The sequence below is a fragment of the Felis catus genome, chromosome B1 (genome assembly GCF_018350175.1).
Source record: "Felis catus isolate Fca126 chromosome B1, F.catus_Fca126_mat1.0, whole genome shotgun sequence".
NCBI classification, from domain to species: domain Eukaryota; kingdom Metazoa; phylum Chordata; class Mammalia; order Carnivora; family Felidae; genus Felis; species Felis catus.
In genome coordinates, this window is record NC_058371.1 from 76,226,247 (window position 1) to 76,242,577 (window position 16,331).

Genomic DNA, 16,331 nt, shown 5'->3' on the forward strand with positions numbered 1-16,331 from the left:
TGTCCTGGATATCTCTCATCAGAGAGGAAGAAAAGCCACATGAATTATTTACAAAGCACCAAGTTATTTCCTTTCATGAGCTCCGACTTTGTGTTTGTCTCTGCAAACTGAGATTTTGTTTATCCATGAATAGTTTTCCCTGGGGCATGAAAATATGACTCTTTAATTATGAATGAGGTTTTTTGTTTGAGTCCATGTTAACTAAAACATGCAAAATAAACTGTGTTTTTCATTAGATCCCTTTCAGCTCCCCACAAAAACAGAACCAACAAAAGAACGAGCAGTTCAACCAGCACCCACCAGGAAGCCCACTGTGATTCGAATTCCAGCCAAACCGGGAAAATGTAAGCACTAATCTGCCTTCTTTATCTGCTTCTCCAAGAGCCTGGGGAAAATATATACTAATTTATCAATGTCTGCTTTTGAAATTATGTGTATTCGGCCATTTATTATTATTTATAGTCCAAGAACATTTAAAAACAAGTTATTTTTTTTCACAGTTCTTTAGACAGTTGGTACAGTAAATACGGATTTCATTTCTCTATACCATCATCTCTAGGCAGAGAGAATAGAGAGAGACTGAAACTCAGAACAATTGGAGTATCTTGTTAGTGCCTCTGGTAAAGATGGCAGGAAAGTCCGCTTGATCTTTGAACAACACAGGTGTGAACTTGTGCGGGTCCACTTGTACACAGATCTCTTACAGTACTGTCAGTATTTCCTCTTTATGGTTTCCTTAACACTTTCTTTTTTCTAGCTTACTTCATTGTAAGACTGCAGTATATAACACATAAACATAAAATCTGTGTTATTGGGCTACTTAGTTTATCACTAGGCTATATTAGTCGTTAAGTTTTTGGGGAGTCAACAGTTAATGTGGATTTTTGACTGCACCAGGGTGTCAGCACCTCTTAACTCCCAAGTCGTTCTCCTATGAACTCTAATTGAAACTGACAGCAAATAAAGTTGTATGTGTCTCTCTGGATACAGTATCTTATTCCAGTCAGCACAATCTAAGTGTAAGTATGCATGAGTTGTGTGAAGAGCAGTTAACCAAAAATTATAAAAACATAATAATGTATTAAACATTTTTAAAATTAGCATAACACAACATTTTTATACCGTTTTCTTCCTTGATTTTTTTTACTGGCACAATAAATGAAATTTTGTATGAGCCTATATATTACCACGAAGAAATCTAATATTTATTGTAAAAGAGAAGCCAAGAGAGCCAGGCCCATTTATTTGAGACCCTGGAGATTATTTAAAAGTGTGTGTAAAAGTACATGTATGTGTACACGCACGTGCATGGACAGTGCGTTCCAAAGCAGTTCTTGGCAATGCTTGGAGTGATCACACAGCTTTCTCCATGAGCTTCTGCTATCGTTTCGTTTCATTCGGTGCATTTTCATAGACCAGATGCATCCTTGCTTTTTATCTAACAGGAGATCCTGTCACTCCATTCCTCCTCATAGCAGATCAAATATCCCCAGTCCTTCACCTGTAGCATCCGTGGGTTATTTTGCAAGCATACCCTGGAATGCCATGAAACCCCTTTAGTTTATGGGTGTGGTTTCTCTATAAAATACTACCCAGATGGATCATACTGGTTTTGGTCTTTTGATGGTTATTAATTGATGGCTCTAAGCCAAATAGTGAAAAGATTGAACTGAGTTACTGTGAAGAATGAGGGGAAGGAAAAAGTCAAGGGTACCAAACTCTGGTGGGTCCTCACTTCTTCGGAGGTTATGTGGTAGATTAAAAAACTGGTGGTTCATTTCTTTTGACAGCATTATATAGTCCACAAATCAGTGGGCTATAGAAGTATCACAGACATTGGGTTGTTTGCCTGTTTGCCGTTACCTTGTTAAAATGTATCCTAGATTTTAACAAGTGTAGTGAAATATAATGATAATAAATGTTGCCTGAAGCTCATGTGGGTTTTAAGTAATACAGTTTTTATATTTGAATTTATTCTTCTGCTGTATCAGGGTCCCCAAGACCCCCAGGTTTGATGATCGCTAGAGGACTCACAGGACTTAGCACATAGTTATGTTCACAGCTGTGATTTATTACAGCAAAAGTATACAAAGCAAAATCAGCAGAGGGAAACGGTACCTGGGGCAAAGCCTAGAGGAAACCTGGCACAAGCTTCTGTGTGTTCTCTCCCAGGGGAATCACAAGGGCTATACTTAACTCCCCCAGGAACCAGTTGTGACAACACAGGTGAAATGTTGTCAACCAAGGAAGCTCATTAGAGACTCAATGCCCAAGGTTTTTATTGGGGGCTGGTCACATAGGCACCTCTATCAATTTTGGCATGTTCCAAAATTCCAGATTCCCAGAAGGAAAGCAGGTATTCAGCATAAACCATATTCTTTTGTTTTATCAGTTATGGGGAGGGTGGGAACCTTCCCAAAGCCCAAGTTCCCAGATTCCAGCAAGAACCAACCTTGGAAGCATATCTTTCTGAGAATAAGCAGTCTTAGGCCTGCTATGTTCATTCTTTTCTGCATACTTATAAATTGGCTTAATAGTCCTGAAATCCTGGGGCACCTGGGTGGCTCAGTTGGTCAAGTGTCTGACTTTGGCTCAGGTCATGATCTCACAGTTCATGAGTTCGAGCCCCGCATCGGGCTCTGTGCTGACAGCTTAGAGCCTGGAGCCTGCTTCAAATTCTGTGTCTTCCTTTCTGCTCCTCCCCCACTCATGCTCTGTCTCTCTCTCCTTCAAAAATAAATAAAAACATTTAAAATTTTTTTTTCAATGAAAAATAGTCCTGAAATCCTGAAAAGGATATATATTTCTTAAAGTTTATTCATTTTGAGAGAGAGAGAGAGATACAGAGCAGGGGAGAAGCAGAGAGAGAAAGAGAGACAGAATCCCAAGCAGGCTCCACGTTGTCAGCACAGAGCCCGATGCGGGGCTCAAACCCACAAGCCATGAGACCATGACCTGAGCTGAAACCAAGAGTCAGACGCTTAACTGTCTGAGCCACCCACACACCCCCTGAAAAGGATATATTGAGGAAGCACCTTTATTATTCTGACAAAGTTCCAGGAGCTGTTAGAAAGTTGGATTCCAAGTGCTGTCTGTGAGAGAACTGAAGTGCCTATTTCTACAGCGCTGTTTCTATTTACATCAAAAACCAGCTCCCCAGAATTGTACTTACCACAGTTATTAAGCAATTCATATGTGCCTTGGTGTCGGAAGAACTTGGAATGGTCAGGCGAAGAAGGGAATAGCTTTGTGAAGCAAAACCCCTTGGCCTTCTTTGAACATGTCATCTCTTTCCTCTTGAGATTTGTTTCTTCTGACTAGGATGTCCTTTCCCCAGGTATGTGCATGGCCCCCTCCTTCAACATTCCTTCAGGTCTTTGCTCAAATGCCACTTTTGTCATTGAGACCTCCACCGACCACATTATTTGAAATTGGAAATCTCCACCTCCCCCCCTCACATCCATACCTGATAACCCCTATGTCCTTTCCTGCCAGTAAGGCATCTCCTCTCTACTTTCATATTCTTACTGCTTTGTACCCTTAATTGTTTGTCACAGCAATACAGCATCCTAAATGATTTCAGCATCTCCTTGTAAGAATAAGAAAATTGTTCCACAGAGAAAGTCCTCAAGATGGCAACTCAGTTGAAATCTTCCTATGTGTCTTCATTTCCAGAGCAGCCCTGCCCCTCCCTAAGAATGCTTGCCTGTCTCTAAATCATTGTTTTCATAGTAGCTGGCTTGGGTATTTTCCTTCTTTTGAGAGTGTTTCCTGTCTGTAGATAAAATAGGAACCTGACAAACCATCCTCTAGTTATAGGTATTTCATGTGAAGTGAGAGCAGAGAGTGTTCATTTGAAAGAATGAAAAGAATTCCCATCTCCTTTCCGTGCCTAAATCACCATTAGCTTTAGCCTCCTTTAGTATGTTACAGTCATCCTTTCTCCAAGTGTTTTTGCACACAGATTTTAATTAGTTGCCACTAATTAAATCTGATCTTTTCCTTCTTTTTAAAATAAGCTGGGGGTATACTATCACTGAGTTAAGGATGTAGTTTGCATGTGAAGATACTGTTTGTTAAATTGAAGGCAATTAAACCCATTAATCTGGAGCTAATGAATTAGAAAACACATTCAATTATTTGGATGGGGGAGGGTTGGATACACAACCTATTAAAGAAACAGCATGCCATATTATAGTGAGTACAGGCTTTGGGGTTCAAAACCCAAAATTACTAGCATTAAGACTTCAGATAGCTTATATATTTTCTTGTCAACTTTGGTTTCTTCATCTGCAAAATTAGGATATTATCTAGCATAGTGTAGATAGTGCATAGGACTCTCTGCAAAGGTGGAAACGTTCTAAAACTATGCTATTAAGGCAACTGAACATTTCAAGTGCTAGCTATTTCAGTGTAGCTAGTGCAACTGAGGAACTGAATTTGTAATTTTATTTAACATTTAAATTTAAATCACCACATGCAACGACTGGCTAGTGAACTACACAGATCTAGCACATAGATAGTCATTGGTTGGAGAAATGTATATGAATAAGGTGCCTTAATGCCTGGCACATTGAAGGTTTTCAAAATTGCTGGCTGCTGTTTAATTATTTAGTATTATTTTTACTCTATACAACGTTCAGTAAAACTAACTGATGCCTGCTAATCCCATCCTTTTTCTGAAGCTCTTTGTCACTTGTTTAGCTGTCCGTTCTTTGTATGGATCTGTTAGGACAGCCATTTTCCTAAGGAACCAAGCTGCAATCGTTTCATACTTTGGAATCCTCAAAGGGCCTAAATTATTGATGAATTACTGCTGTTTTTCCAGGTTTACAAGAGGATCCACAAAGCCCACCTCCTCTCCCTACTGAAAAACCTATTGGAAACACTTACAGTGTAGTATCTGGAAAACTGAGTAATGTTGACAGAACTAGAAACTTGGTAAGTGGTTACTATAAATTGTCTTAGATTGAAGACCAAGCTATGCGCTAATTTTAAATACTCAGCTGATGTCTGAATTATTTTACTGTTGGTCTGGTAAAGACCTTTATTGCAAACCATTTCTAAGCCCCATGTACTTATTTAAGGTGATGTTCAATATTTAAAAAATTCCTGTAGGACAAAGGAATTAAGCCAGTTTGTGGTACTTCATCATAAAATATTTTTTCCCATAGTGATAGAATGACATTGCCTTTTACATGATACTAATAATTAGGCAGAAGTTCTTGAAAATCTCTAAAAACCTTTAATATTTGTGGAAATAGACTTAGTCCAATTATCAGTTTTTATTTAAAATATCCAATTAGTGACATGATTTTAAGATAATAACCATAAGAATTTGTTAATCTGAAATTTAGGGAAAAAAATTTTTTAATTAAAAAATAGTACTTTATCATGCACTTGTTAACAATGGTAGTCAAAGAGTTTTATATATATATACACACACACACACACACACACACACACACACACACACACACGTATATATACACACTGTATTTCAGGTGTATAACAGTGATCTAATATTTATATACATACAAAATGGGCACTACAGTAAGTCATTACCATCTGTTGCCATACAAAGTTGTTACAGTATTACTGACCATATTCTCTATGCTGTACATTACATCCCCATAGCTTATTTATTTTATAACTGGACGATTATACCTCTTAATCCTCTTCGCATATTTCACACCCCTCCCACCTCCCCTCTGTTCTCTGTATCTATGTATACATATATATATATTTTTTTTCAACCTCAATACCATTTCCCGGTGCTGTTTGAAACTCCCATATGATAGATTATCTTTTAAGGTTTGTTCAAAAGAAACCAGTTCCTTAACAAGTGTTGGCAAGGATGTAGGGAAAAGGGAACCCTCTGCACTGTTGGTGGGAATGTAAATTTGTACAACCACTGTGGAAAACAGTGTGGAGGTTCCTCAAAAAAATTAAAAATAGGGGTGCCTGGGTGGCTAACTTGGTTGAACATGCAACTCTTGATTTTGGCTCAGGTTGAGATCCCATGGTCGTGGGATTGAGCCCTGTGTCAGGCTTTGCACTGAGCATGGAGCCTGCTTGAGGTTCATTCTCTCCCTCTCTCCTTCCCCCCCTCTCCCCTCTTCCCACTCATGCCCCTCCCAAATAAAATAAAAATTAGAAACAATTATCGTATCCAACAATTTCACTTGTAGGTACTTATCTAAAAAAAGTGTAAAACACTAATTCAAAAAGACATATGCACCCCTGTGTTCATCACAGAATTGTTGGCAATAGCCAAGATATGGAAGCTACCTAAGTGTCCATCAATAGATTAACTTAATGGGTAAAGAAGATGTGCTGTATATGTGCAATGAAATATTACCCATTAAAAGATGAAATCTTGCCATTTGTGACAACATGGATGGACGTAGAAGGTATTAAGCTAAGTGAAATAAGTCAGGCAGAGAAAGATACTGTATACTTTACTTATATGTGGGATTTAAAAAGCAAAACAAAACAAAACGGAAACAGTCTCATAGATACAGAGAACAGAGGGGAGGTGGGAGGGGTGTGAAATATGCGAAGAGGATTAAGAGGTATAATCGTCCAGTTATAAAATAAATAAGCTATGGGGATGTAATGTACAGCATAGAGAATATGGTCAGTAATACTGTAACAACTTTGTATGGCGACAGATGGTAATGACTTACTATAGTGCCCATTTTGTATGTATATAAATATTAGATCACTGTGTTATACACCTGAAACTAATGCAGTATTATATATCAATTATTCTTTAATTAAAAATTTTAAAAGGAAAATTTAAAAAATTTTGAACAAATTCTTAACATCTCTGTACCAAATTTTCAGTTCAAATTTCATAATAGTTTTACATTGTGCATTAACTATGCTTATTACACATGCAAACCCATCTAATCATCTAGTGAAAAGAGATTTCTTTGAAGGAAACATTAAATTGAATTAGCCAATATCAAGTTAATGAGATTTTCCTGTAGGCTGAACTAAAATTTAGTGATGGTTTACATTTTCAAAGTACTTGATAATAAATTTTTATTAAAACTGGGCCAAGAAAGCCCATTAGGGGATGATAGGGCCCGTGCAATGCTGTTGTTGAATAGAAGAAAATCCCAAATTTCCATGGAGGAAAATTTACTTGAGCAGGTTACTGACTTCTACTCTAAAGGGTTGTAAAAGAGAGTGAGAGGGTGATGTGTAGGCATATATATATCATTCATGAAGTCATGTAATGGGCTTCTGTAAACCATAAAGCTCTATTAAAGTATTAGGTATTATTACATTTGGTGTTAAGCAGACCACAAAGCAACTCCCACATTTTAGGAAAACAAGAAAAGGAAGTTAGATTTAACCATCTGGAAAGGTACTATAATCATAATTGTACCTCACATGAACAGGAAAATCCTGTCCTACACTATTTACCAAGGAGCGCCAAAGCATTCTGTGCTGTTCTATAATAAATACATATCGTGATAGATGCACTGGGTCTAAAGGAAGAAGAGAAAAGAAACAGACCACAAGTGAAATGAGTTGGCTAAAGTCACACATAATAGATTTCAGGGCCAGAAAGTCAAATCTATGCCTGAGAAATTCCTTTTGTTTGAGGATTACGATTACTGAGTGACTATTAGACCAGAGATTTTAACGCCTTCGGGTATTGGGGAGGATTTGTAGAAAGACTATTTCACGGGGCGCCTGGGTGGCTCAGTCGGTTAAGCGGCTGACTTCGGCTCAGGTCATGATCTCACAGTCCGTGAGTTTGAGCTCCGTGCCGGGCTCTGTGCTGACAGCTCAGAGCCTGGAGCCTGTTTCAGATTCTGTCTCCCTCTCTCTGACCCTCCCCCGTTCATGCTCTGTCTCTCTCTGTCTCAAAAATAAATAAACGTTAAAAAAAAAAAAAAGACTATTTCACCAGTGTAATCACCCACGAGGATGGGCTTGATCTTTGCCAACTGTGTCCTTTGATGAGGCACGAGACAAAAACTCTTTACTGTTTCTCCATCTTAGGGCAGGATGGCTATGTTACGAAATCTCCCTTTCTTCACCAGAAGGACAGGGACTCTAGGGTGAAGAACATTAGGAGCCCCTGGAGCAGGAACAGATGTTTTTGTGTGAGAACTCAGGGCTTCCAAAGCTTTTCCCAAAGAGGCTGCCAGCCAGTGCAGGAGAGTCCTGAGACGCCACCTGCTATGTATCAAGAATCCAAGCTGTAGCACAGAAGCTGGCCAGTGAATTCAGGGCCTAAGAAGTGGTACCAGGTCTTGGAGAAAGAAGAGAAGGAACTTTTGCAGAGGCTGCTAAGAAATTCCAACAGACAAGAATGTGGTCTTGGAAGAAATACGTGTTTTTTTTAAATTCAGCAAAAACAAACAAACTAGGGAATTATTTTGAAGTTAGAATATAAGAAACCATTCCAAAGCAGATGAACAAAAAGATGGCATCTGCAGGGGCAGTACAAGCAGAAAGACCAGCTTCACCAGGAACTATCCAAACACATTGTAAGCCAAAGTTCAGAAAAGTCAGAGCTAAAGAGAAACTATAAAAAACAGATGCAGAGAGGCTCCGGTTAGTTGTGGAATATTGAAGAGGAGGAAATACGTAATCATTAATCTTCCAAAGGCTGTTGGCAGAACTCGTGCACAAAGCTGGACTTTAGCAAACACTAGGACAGTGGCTTCTACAGGAGCCAGTCGTCTCTTCTCAGTATTTATGTTCTACAGTGTGCCTAACATTCCTGGGCGATGTGAGCATAGTGCCTTTTTTTTTCCTGATTCAAAATGTTCTCATTGTGGAAAATTTGAGAAACTAAAAAGATACTTAAGATCCTCCATAAAAATAACACCCCTGAGAGAAAAGTGCAGTTAATATTTTGTACAAGATTAGGATTATATGGTATGTAGTTATTAAAGTACATCATCTATAACTTTTTGTGTCAAATGTATACATCTATATTTTTTATATGCCTTCATTTATTAAGTTATCTAACAACTATAGTTTTGAGAAAACCAGTAAGAGTTCCTGACTCTCTGCTAGAGTGTTTTTCTGTTTGTTAATATTAAAGGTAGCCAAATAAAAAAGTGAGTTTTTCAGAATCATAGCAGGATTTGTCAGGAGTGGGAGGAATATAGGCAGCGGTGGATTTATAAGGCATGGATTTTGTATGGACCATTGCAGGGTTTATGGGCTAGTGACTTGCCTCACTACATTAATTGAACTCATTAGTGAAACCAAGTTTTAAGGGCAAGCTTAATTTTTAAAAATGGGATTTTGAAATATACTTAAATGATCACAGTTACTGGCAATTAATCATTAGGTATTTAAGGAAAAGTTGTTAATATTCAGTTTGAATTAGAACGCTATGGAAGTGAGTTTTAACTCATTTATAAGGTGAGAGGGAGGAAAACAGTCTGAATTAGCCTGAACATTCCCAAATGAGAGTTAAATCTTCCTTACAAAAAAAGGCAATGTAATTTTAAAGGGTTAGCACTTTCCCCCTTGAAGGAATATTATATTGTGCATGTCAGTACTGGGGGCTTAGAAAGTAGGAAACGTGAAAACAGGAGACCCGATCAGAATTAGAAGAATTTAGAGAGGACTTTTTCCTTAAAAAAAAACAAAAAAACAAAAACAGAAGTTTTGGCTTTGTGATCCTTTAACAAAAAGAGCTGCAAACATTTTCCATGTATTATTATACTCATTTCCTAATCCTTAGGCTATAACATGTTTGAAAAATCTGTTTAAGCAGCACAGTTTGAGTCCTTTTCCTGTAGAAATCTTCCTCTTGTTCTCCACACTTCCAGTTTCTCCCATATGCTGTTAGGATCGGACATTCCTGCTCTGCCCATCTTTTATTTTTTGAGTTATCCCCCTTTACTCTTTCTGCTTTCTTGAGCCTTTTCCATTATTCTTCACATACCTTCCTTTCAGGCCATCCCTTAAGTTTCTATTGTGTTCTACCTCCTAGTTCAGAAGCCACCACCCAAACTGTAAACCACCCAGTGATGAGAGATCTGCCTGTTGTAAGCAAAACAAACTAATCACCACCTCACTTATTATACGTTTAAACTTAAGAGCAGTGCATATCTTATGTGTTGTCATAGGATAAATAAAGGCTATTTTTTTTTAAAATTCCCTACAGTGCTTGCTTAAATTGCTACTGTATAACCTATCATGATTTAAATATCATCCTTAATACCTGATGAGTCTGCTGGGCGCATAACCACACAGTGCAGTTGGTTGGGCCATGGTCCACAACAGCAGACTACCCTGGTCTTCTCTCTGTTTTCACTTGTATTCAGACTTGACAACTGATACAGGAAGTAATAGTTAATATTGTTAAGTAATGAGTTAATATTGCTTAAGACTAAAAACTCTCAAACTACTTTCTATAACTCAGCTACATTTCCACTTAGAGAGCTAGTCAAAAAGTTGTCCATAATTCCTCTTGACAAGCTCTTATTTCAGATTAACCTTAACTGAAAAGCATTGTCTGATACTTGCAGGAATCTGACCACATGGGTCAAACAGGAGGTTCTGTGCGAGGACCCCCAAGGTTGCCACCAAGGTAAGTAAGTGTGAGAAAACTTTTAAGAAGTAAATTAGAGAAAAACTAATGACTCAGACTTGACTCTGTTTTCTGTCGTCAAAACTGAGTGTTGTTGGTCCAAGATCTTTTGAAGATGCATTAAACTCCTGAATTCTCCCAGACCACTAGCCTCTACTCTGTTTCTGACATCTGGTTGTAAGAATCTTTGCTCCTTCTTTCTTTTAACACAGCCCAGCAACTCAACAGAGCACAAACACTGATCTGTATTACTTTTCCTCAACTTTTCCTCAACTAAAGGGAACAAGACCCTTTCTAAACCTAAAGCAACTCTGCTTCTTGAACGTCTACATGAACGTACGCACATACTCTCCATTATGAAACCAGCCTGGTTTTTGAAAGCCTTTCCAAAGGGAGACAGGCACTGTGAGCTCAGAGGGGACCTGCCCTCCTGAGTTCCAGAGCTACTTGAACAAAACGCTGTGATGCTATCAGAAGATGTTACTATGTTGGAAATTATTTTTGTCATAGAGATTATGGGAAGACTTTCAAAGTAATGGTTGTCTTACCCATTTTCAGAATTAGCTTTCTTTATATTAATCTAAATTAGAGTTTTAGTAATAATTCCTCTAACGCAAATATTGAGGGAATTTGATGTTCCTTTTCTAATTACGTATGGACCCCGTCAAATATACCTGATACCTTATTATTAGCATTTCATCTCATACTTTAGAAAGTGCTTAGTCTCCTGAAATAGTCATGGTGTGTTTAAGAGTAAATAGCGCCTTGGAGAGCTCATGATAGTAAATGCTTGTTTGTCTTAAACTAATGAATCTCTAGTGCAAGATAAGAGGAAGCTGGAGCATCATGGCATTTCCTCTAATAATATAATGTTTAATGCAGCAGTCATTTGCTCAAAAATAGCATAGCCTGCATGTTTCAGAAATTATATTACCCCAGCATAAAGCTGTGTGTGTGTGTGTGTGTGTAAGAAAGAATAAAACAGGACCCTAATAATCAATCAAACACTGACTCCCAGCACCTTCATTGACTTTCAGACCTATAAATGGAAAAGTTATACTGACTCGACAACCTCCTCCCAAGGGGGCCCCGGAGAGACCACCTCCCCCGAAACTTTCTGCAACCAGAGCATCAAATAAAAAACTGCCTTTTAATCGGTCTTCTTCTGACATGGATCTTCAGAAAAAACAAAGTAACTTGGCATTTGGACTTTCAAAAGCCAAGAGTCAAGTCTTCAAAAATCAAGATCCGGTGCTGCCCCCTCGCCCCAAACCAGGACACCCTCTCTACAGGAAATATATGGTGAGTGTAGCCCTTAAAAATGTTTGTAATCAAGAGATTTGTTCTAAAGTATATAAATGATCTGTTATTCCTTAGAAAAAGATGATGAGACAAATGGGGACTTGCCCCTTGACACCAAGAGGGTTTTAGAGAAGTAGGCCGTAATAAAACTAGGTCTTTAAAGCAGGGTTCCATTATTAGAAGAACTATAGGAAAAGAAAGCAGGGCAGACAGGGAGTGTAACCTGCTGTCTGGCTTGACCAAACAAACTGAAAAACCTGACCCAGTGGATTATACTGATGGGAGTAGCTCTGACAGATATTATAGTTTATAATTTGATATAGTTTATATCTTACAGCTACCTTGCCCACAGACTAAAATTTAAAATGAAATAGAAGGAAATTTCTCATTAAAATGGATGGTTTTTTCCTCACTTTCCCCTTTAGAAACCTAATTATCATGGCCCATGTAACAGTTACTGGTTAGAAGCTTTTAATCAATAATTGAGATAGTTGAGATATTAATTTTGTTCTCTTGAATGTGTTTTTTCATCATGTGACTTCAAAACTTTTGTTCATTTTCCACTTTTAAGTGAAAATAGAACTGATGTGCTCTCTCTACTTTGGTCAGTTTAGCCTGATAAAATGCAAAACAAATAAAAATGAGAAGGAGAACAGAACTGTTTGCACTTTTTTAAATAATTGTGTGACAGTGGCTCTTAACAAAGACAACAATTAACAATATTATGTTATTCTACATTTTCTCATTAAGGAAATTTAAGCCATTTAGGATTTTTCTAATCCTAAGAGAAGGGTATAGACAGATAAGAAAAAGGTAGTATGCTCATTTTCATTTTCATTTAAACTGATGAATAAAACCCAGGGGTGTTCTTTGGGATAGGTTACTTTAAAATAATAAGAACAGTGGCTGATGTATTGAGTACTTACTATGCGCCTGATATTGTTTAAACACTTTAGGAGTGCCTGGGTGGCTCAGTTGGTTAAGCATCCGACTTCAGCTCAGGTCATGATCTCATGGTTCGTGGGTTTGAGCCCCGCATCAGGCTCTGTGCTGACAGCTCAGAGCCTGGAGCCTGCTTCGGATTCTGTGTCTCCCTCTCTCTCTCTGCCCTTCTCCCTCTCATGATGTGTCTGTCTCTCAAAAATAAATAAACGTTAAAAAAAAAAAAAGATTGTTGTTGAAACACTTTATGTGTATTATTCCTCACATCAGCCCTTGAAGTAAATACTGTTATTAACCTCTATTATACAAATGAAAAAAATAAGACACAGAGAAGTTGAGGAATTTGTCCAGGGTCACAAAATCAGTTAATGGTAGAGCCAAGATTTGAACGTAGATCAGCTGGCTCTGAGCCCCATGCTCTTAGCCAATAAGCCATACTATGAGTAGTATTAGTAGCTATAAAGTCTCTACTAGCTTTGGACATTCTATGTTAAGAGCCTCATTCAGGAAAAACCATATTTTGCTGGTTCTTAGCATAGCTGTATAATGTCAGTAAAACATTTGGATAGCTCAAATTAATAAATTCAAAATGATAGTATATTAGAGTAGTATGTCTCAGTATGAAATAATTCCTTAAGTCTCCCATTTTTTCCATGGACATCCCTTGATTAAATTGCTAAAATCAAGACTCCGGTTCCTTTGGGAGCCTGGGACTCTTAACAGGGATGCTGGGAATCACCACCACCCAACTCAGCCTTACAGGGACACAGCCTTGCACTCTGAATCTTTGCTTATGAGTGATTGAAATCTGCCTTTTCTTGTTGGAAGTGAGCTTGTGTGATCACACTTCCTGGATATACCCTCTGACCTGCACTTATCAGACCAAATTTATCAAGGCAGGGAACAGTCCTCTGGCTAAGGGTGGGGTGCAAATGTAAAAGTCATTCTAAGATCAGACAGCTGAGTACGAAGTGACTGGGGTCAGGCAATGAAATGGGTTTAAGTAGATACTTGGTATCAGAGAGACTCTAGGAGAAAAGGAAATTGAAGGCAAATGGAAGCAATCAAGCCCTTCAGAGGAGGCTCCAATCCCCTATCAGCCTTCAGAAGACAGCCATTGAGAACCCTGCAGTAAAGACAAGGCTTAGGCTCTGAGGTCAGGTGCTGAGCATTTATCCTTTAAATGCTTTAAATCAGGAGACTTGGTGGGCCTTGTCCTACAGAATAGAACTTCCTGGTTGTACTTGTTAAAGGGAATTTTTGGCCACATTCTTCACATTCCGATACTATTAGTATCCATTTCTCATGGATCCCACTAGATCTAGAGCTTGAGGAAGCCAAGTGAAGAGTTTAACTGCTAGAAAAGTTGCACTTTAGGCACACATTTGACATCTCCACATTATCAGCAGTTTATGAGGAGGCTATTTGATTGTGAATAATCCTTTTGTGGGTTTGTGTTTAAGCTGTCTGTGCCTCATGGAATTGCCAATGAAGACATTGTCTCCCAAAACCCTGGAGAACTCTCTTGTAAGGTAAAGTAGAGCTCTTTCTTTACTAACTAATGTAAAAAAATCAGTGTCCTCTGTTACTCCTTTACACATTATTAAATGCTTTAGGCTCCAAAGATTAAAATGTGAAAAAAGTAATTATGTTTTATTAAATAATAATTGCTTCAGAGTGTGATATTGTGCCTTACAGCGTGGGGACGTACTTGTGATGCTGAAGCAGGCAGAAAATAATTACTTGGAATGCCAAAAGGGAGAAGATATTGGCAGAGTTCACCTGTCTCAGATAAAGATTATCACCCCACTTGATGAACATCTTAGAAGCAGACCAAACGTAAGGAATTAATATTGCACAGCTGTCATGTCACACATGGCAGCACATTTCATAGAACTATTAATTATATCTCATCCTCAGGTTTTTATTAGCACGTTTATTTTAACCAGAGTAAAAATTGCAGTAGGATTTTATTTCATTTTAAGAATAAATGACTTCTGAAAGACTTGCCCCTGCCATGCTAATCACTTTGACACACAGAATGACTACCATGTGTTGTCTTCCTCATAGCTTACTGACTTGCAGCAACCAGAGCACTCACCATTAATATTCAACTGTGAGAGCTATTTTTTTTTTCCAAAATAATGTAAACATGTTTACCAAACTGCCCAAGATTAGTTTCCTAGCAGAATGGATAATTATTTTAACGGGGGCCCTATAAATGCTAAGTCTGACATTAAAAAGCACTTGCCTTTAAGATTTAAGCTTAGAGTAAACCTCATTTCTCTGATCATGGCTCAAAATAATGAAATGAAATGTAATCCAACAACCTAAAGTCACAGTTTAGGCCTAACAAATTTGTGGAGCCTGGGAGAATGCAATGATTAGCGAAGGTCGTTTGTTTAGCAAGAAAAATAGCATTGAATAATTTATAGAGGTGTGTTCGTAAAAGAGCTTCTTAAGTTATCCAGTTAAATTTTCACTATCTGTTAGTTAATGTGGCAAACCTGAAAAATAATACCCACCAATCATTTAACCCAAGTAAAGTATTTGGTTTGCCATTCATCCTAGTTTTCATAATCTAGTCCAATTCTTTCTTCTTAGAAGGCAGTTTATCTTTTGAAGTTTGCCAAGAAACTTAAAAAGTTGTGTCTTGGAGAGCAGAGAAGATATGTGTTAAATTAGTCACAGGTAGGAAACTGAAATTCTAACTTTAGTCCACACAGGGAAAGTTCTCCTATTACTCATTGTCTCTTTGTTTTGATATAGCATTATCCATCTGTCACAGCCATCCTTCCTCTCTCAGAACACACTGATGGGTGACAGTGGGAGTTACAGGGCCAAAAAGCTTTCCTCAGTGAAAAACAGAAGCTAAAAAATTAGAAGTTACTCTTATAATAGTCCAGAGGTTTGACACTTTAAACATTACCTGCCTTCCTCTTACACCATAGACTTGCAGACACCTGGCCTCCATTGGCCAACTACTGCTGATACCAAAATGAAGCCTCCTTTAGAAAACTCTGGGTTCATGGCTAGCATTACACTTTTTAGAAAAATAAACATTACCTACTTGTAAGCCTAGTTTTAAGGTACAGATTTCTAAAGATGAGTTATACTTTCTCCTGCTTTAGTAAACAGAAAATACTGAACATTATCAGCTGAGGTTGAGCCTGTCAAGTCACAGGGCAAGTGGAAGATTGTTACCTAGTTCCTGGTTGTGAGCACAGATCTATGTCTCAGGGAGCTGGGTTTCAGTTCACTGTATATCACCCTGGGCAGTTTTTTAACCTATCTCTAAACTTTTTTTTTTTTTTAAGTTTTAGAGAGTGAGTTGGGGAGAGGGGCAGAGGGAGAGGAAGAATGTTAAGGTTCTGCACTCTCAGTGCAGAGCTGGAAGCAGAGCTTGCTTGATCCCATGACCCTGAGATGGTGACCTGATCTGAAATCCAAGAGCTGGACGCTCAACCAACTGAGCCACCCAGGCGCCCCATCTAAACTTCATTTTTTT

At 38.2% G+C, this 16,331-nt stretch overlaps 1 protein-coding gene across 2 annotated transcripts in view; it reads left to right on the forward strand.

Moving 5' to 3' along the window:
• The window catches only part of SH3D19 (SH3 domain containing 19), a 97,136-nt gene that overhangs the window by 60,051 nt on the left and 20,754 nt on the right, over positions 1 to 16,331 (forward strand). For both annotated transcript variants that reach the window (XM_045055779.1, XM_011281619.4), the window contains 6 exons: positions 237 to 344; positions 4,829 to 4,941; positions 10,518 to 10,579; positions 11,617 to 11,881; positions 14,287 to 14,355; positions 14,522 to 14,662. In XM_045055779.1, the coding sequence (XP_044911714.1) occupies positions 237 to 344; positions 4,829 to 4,941; positions 10,518 to 10,579; positions 11,617 to 11,881; positions 14,287 to 14,355; positions 14,522 to 14,662 (758 nt within the window). The remainder of the gene's footprint in view (positions 1 to 236; positions 345 to 4,828; positions 4,942 to 10,517; positions 10,580 to 11,616; positions 11,882 to 14,286; positions 14,356 to 14,521; positions 14,663 to 16,331) is intronic.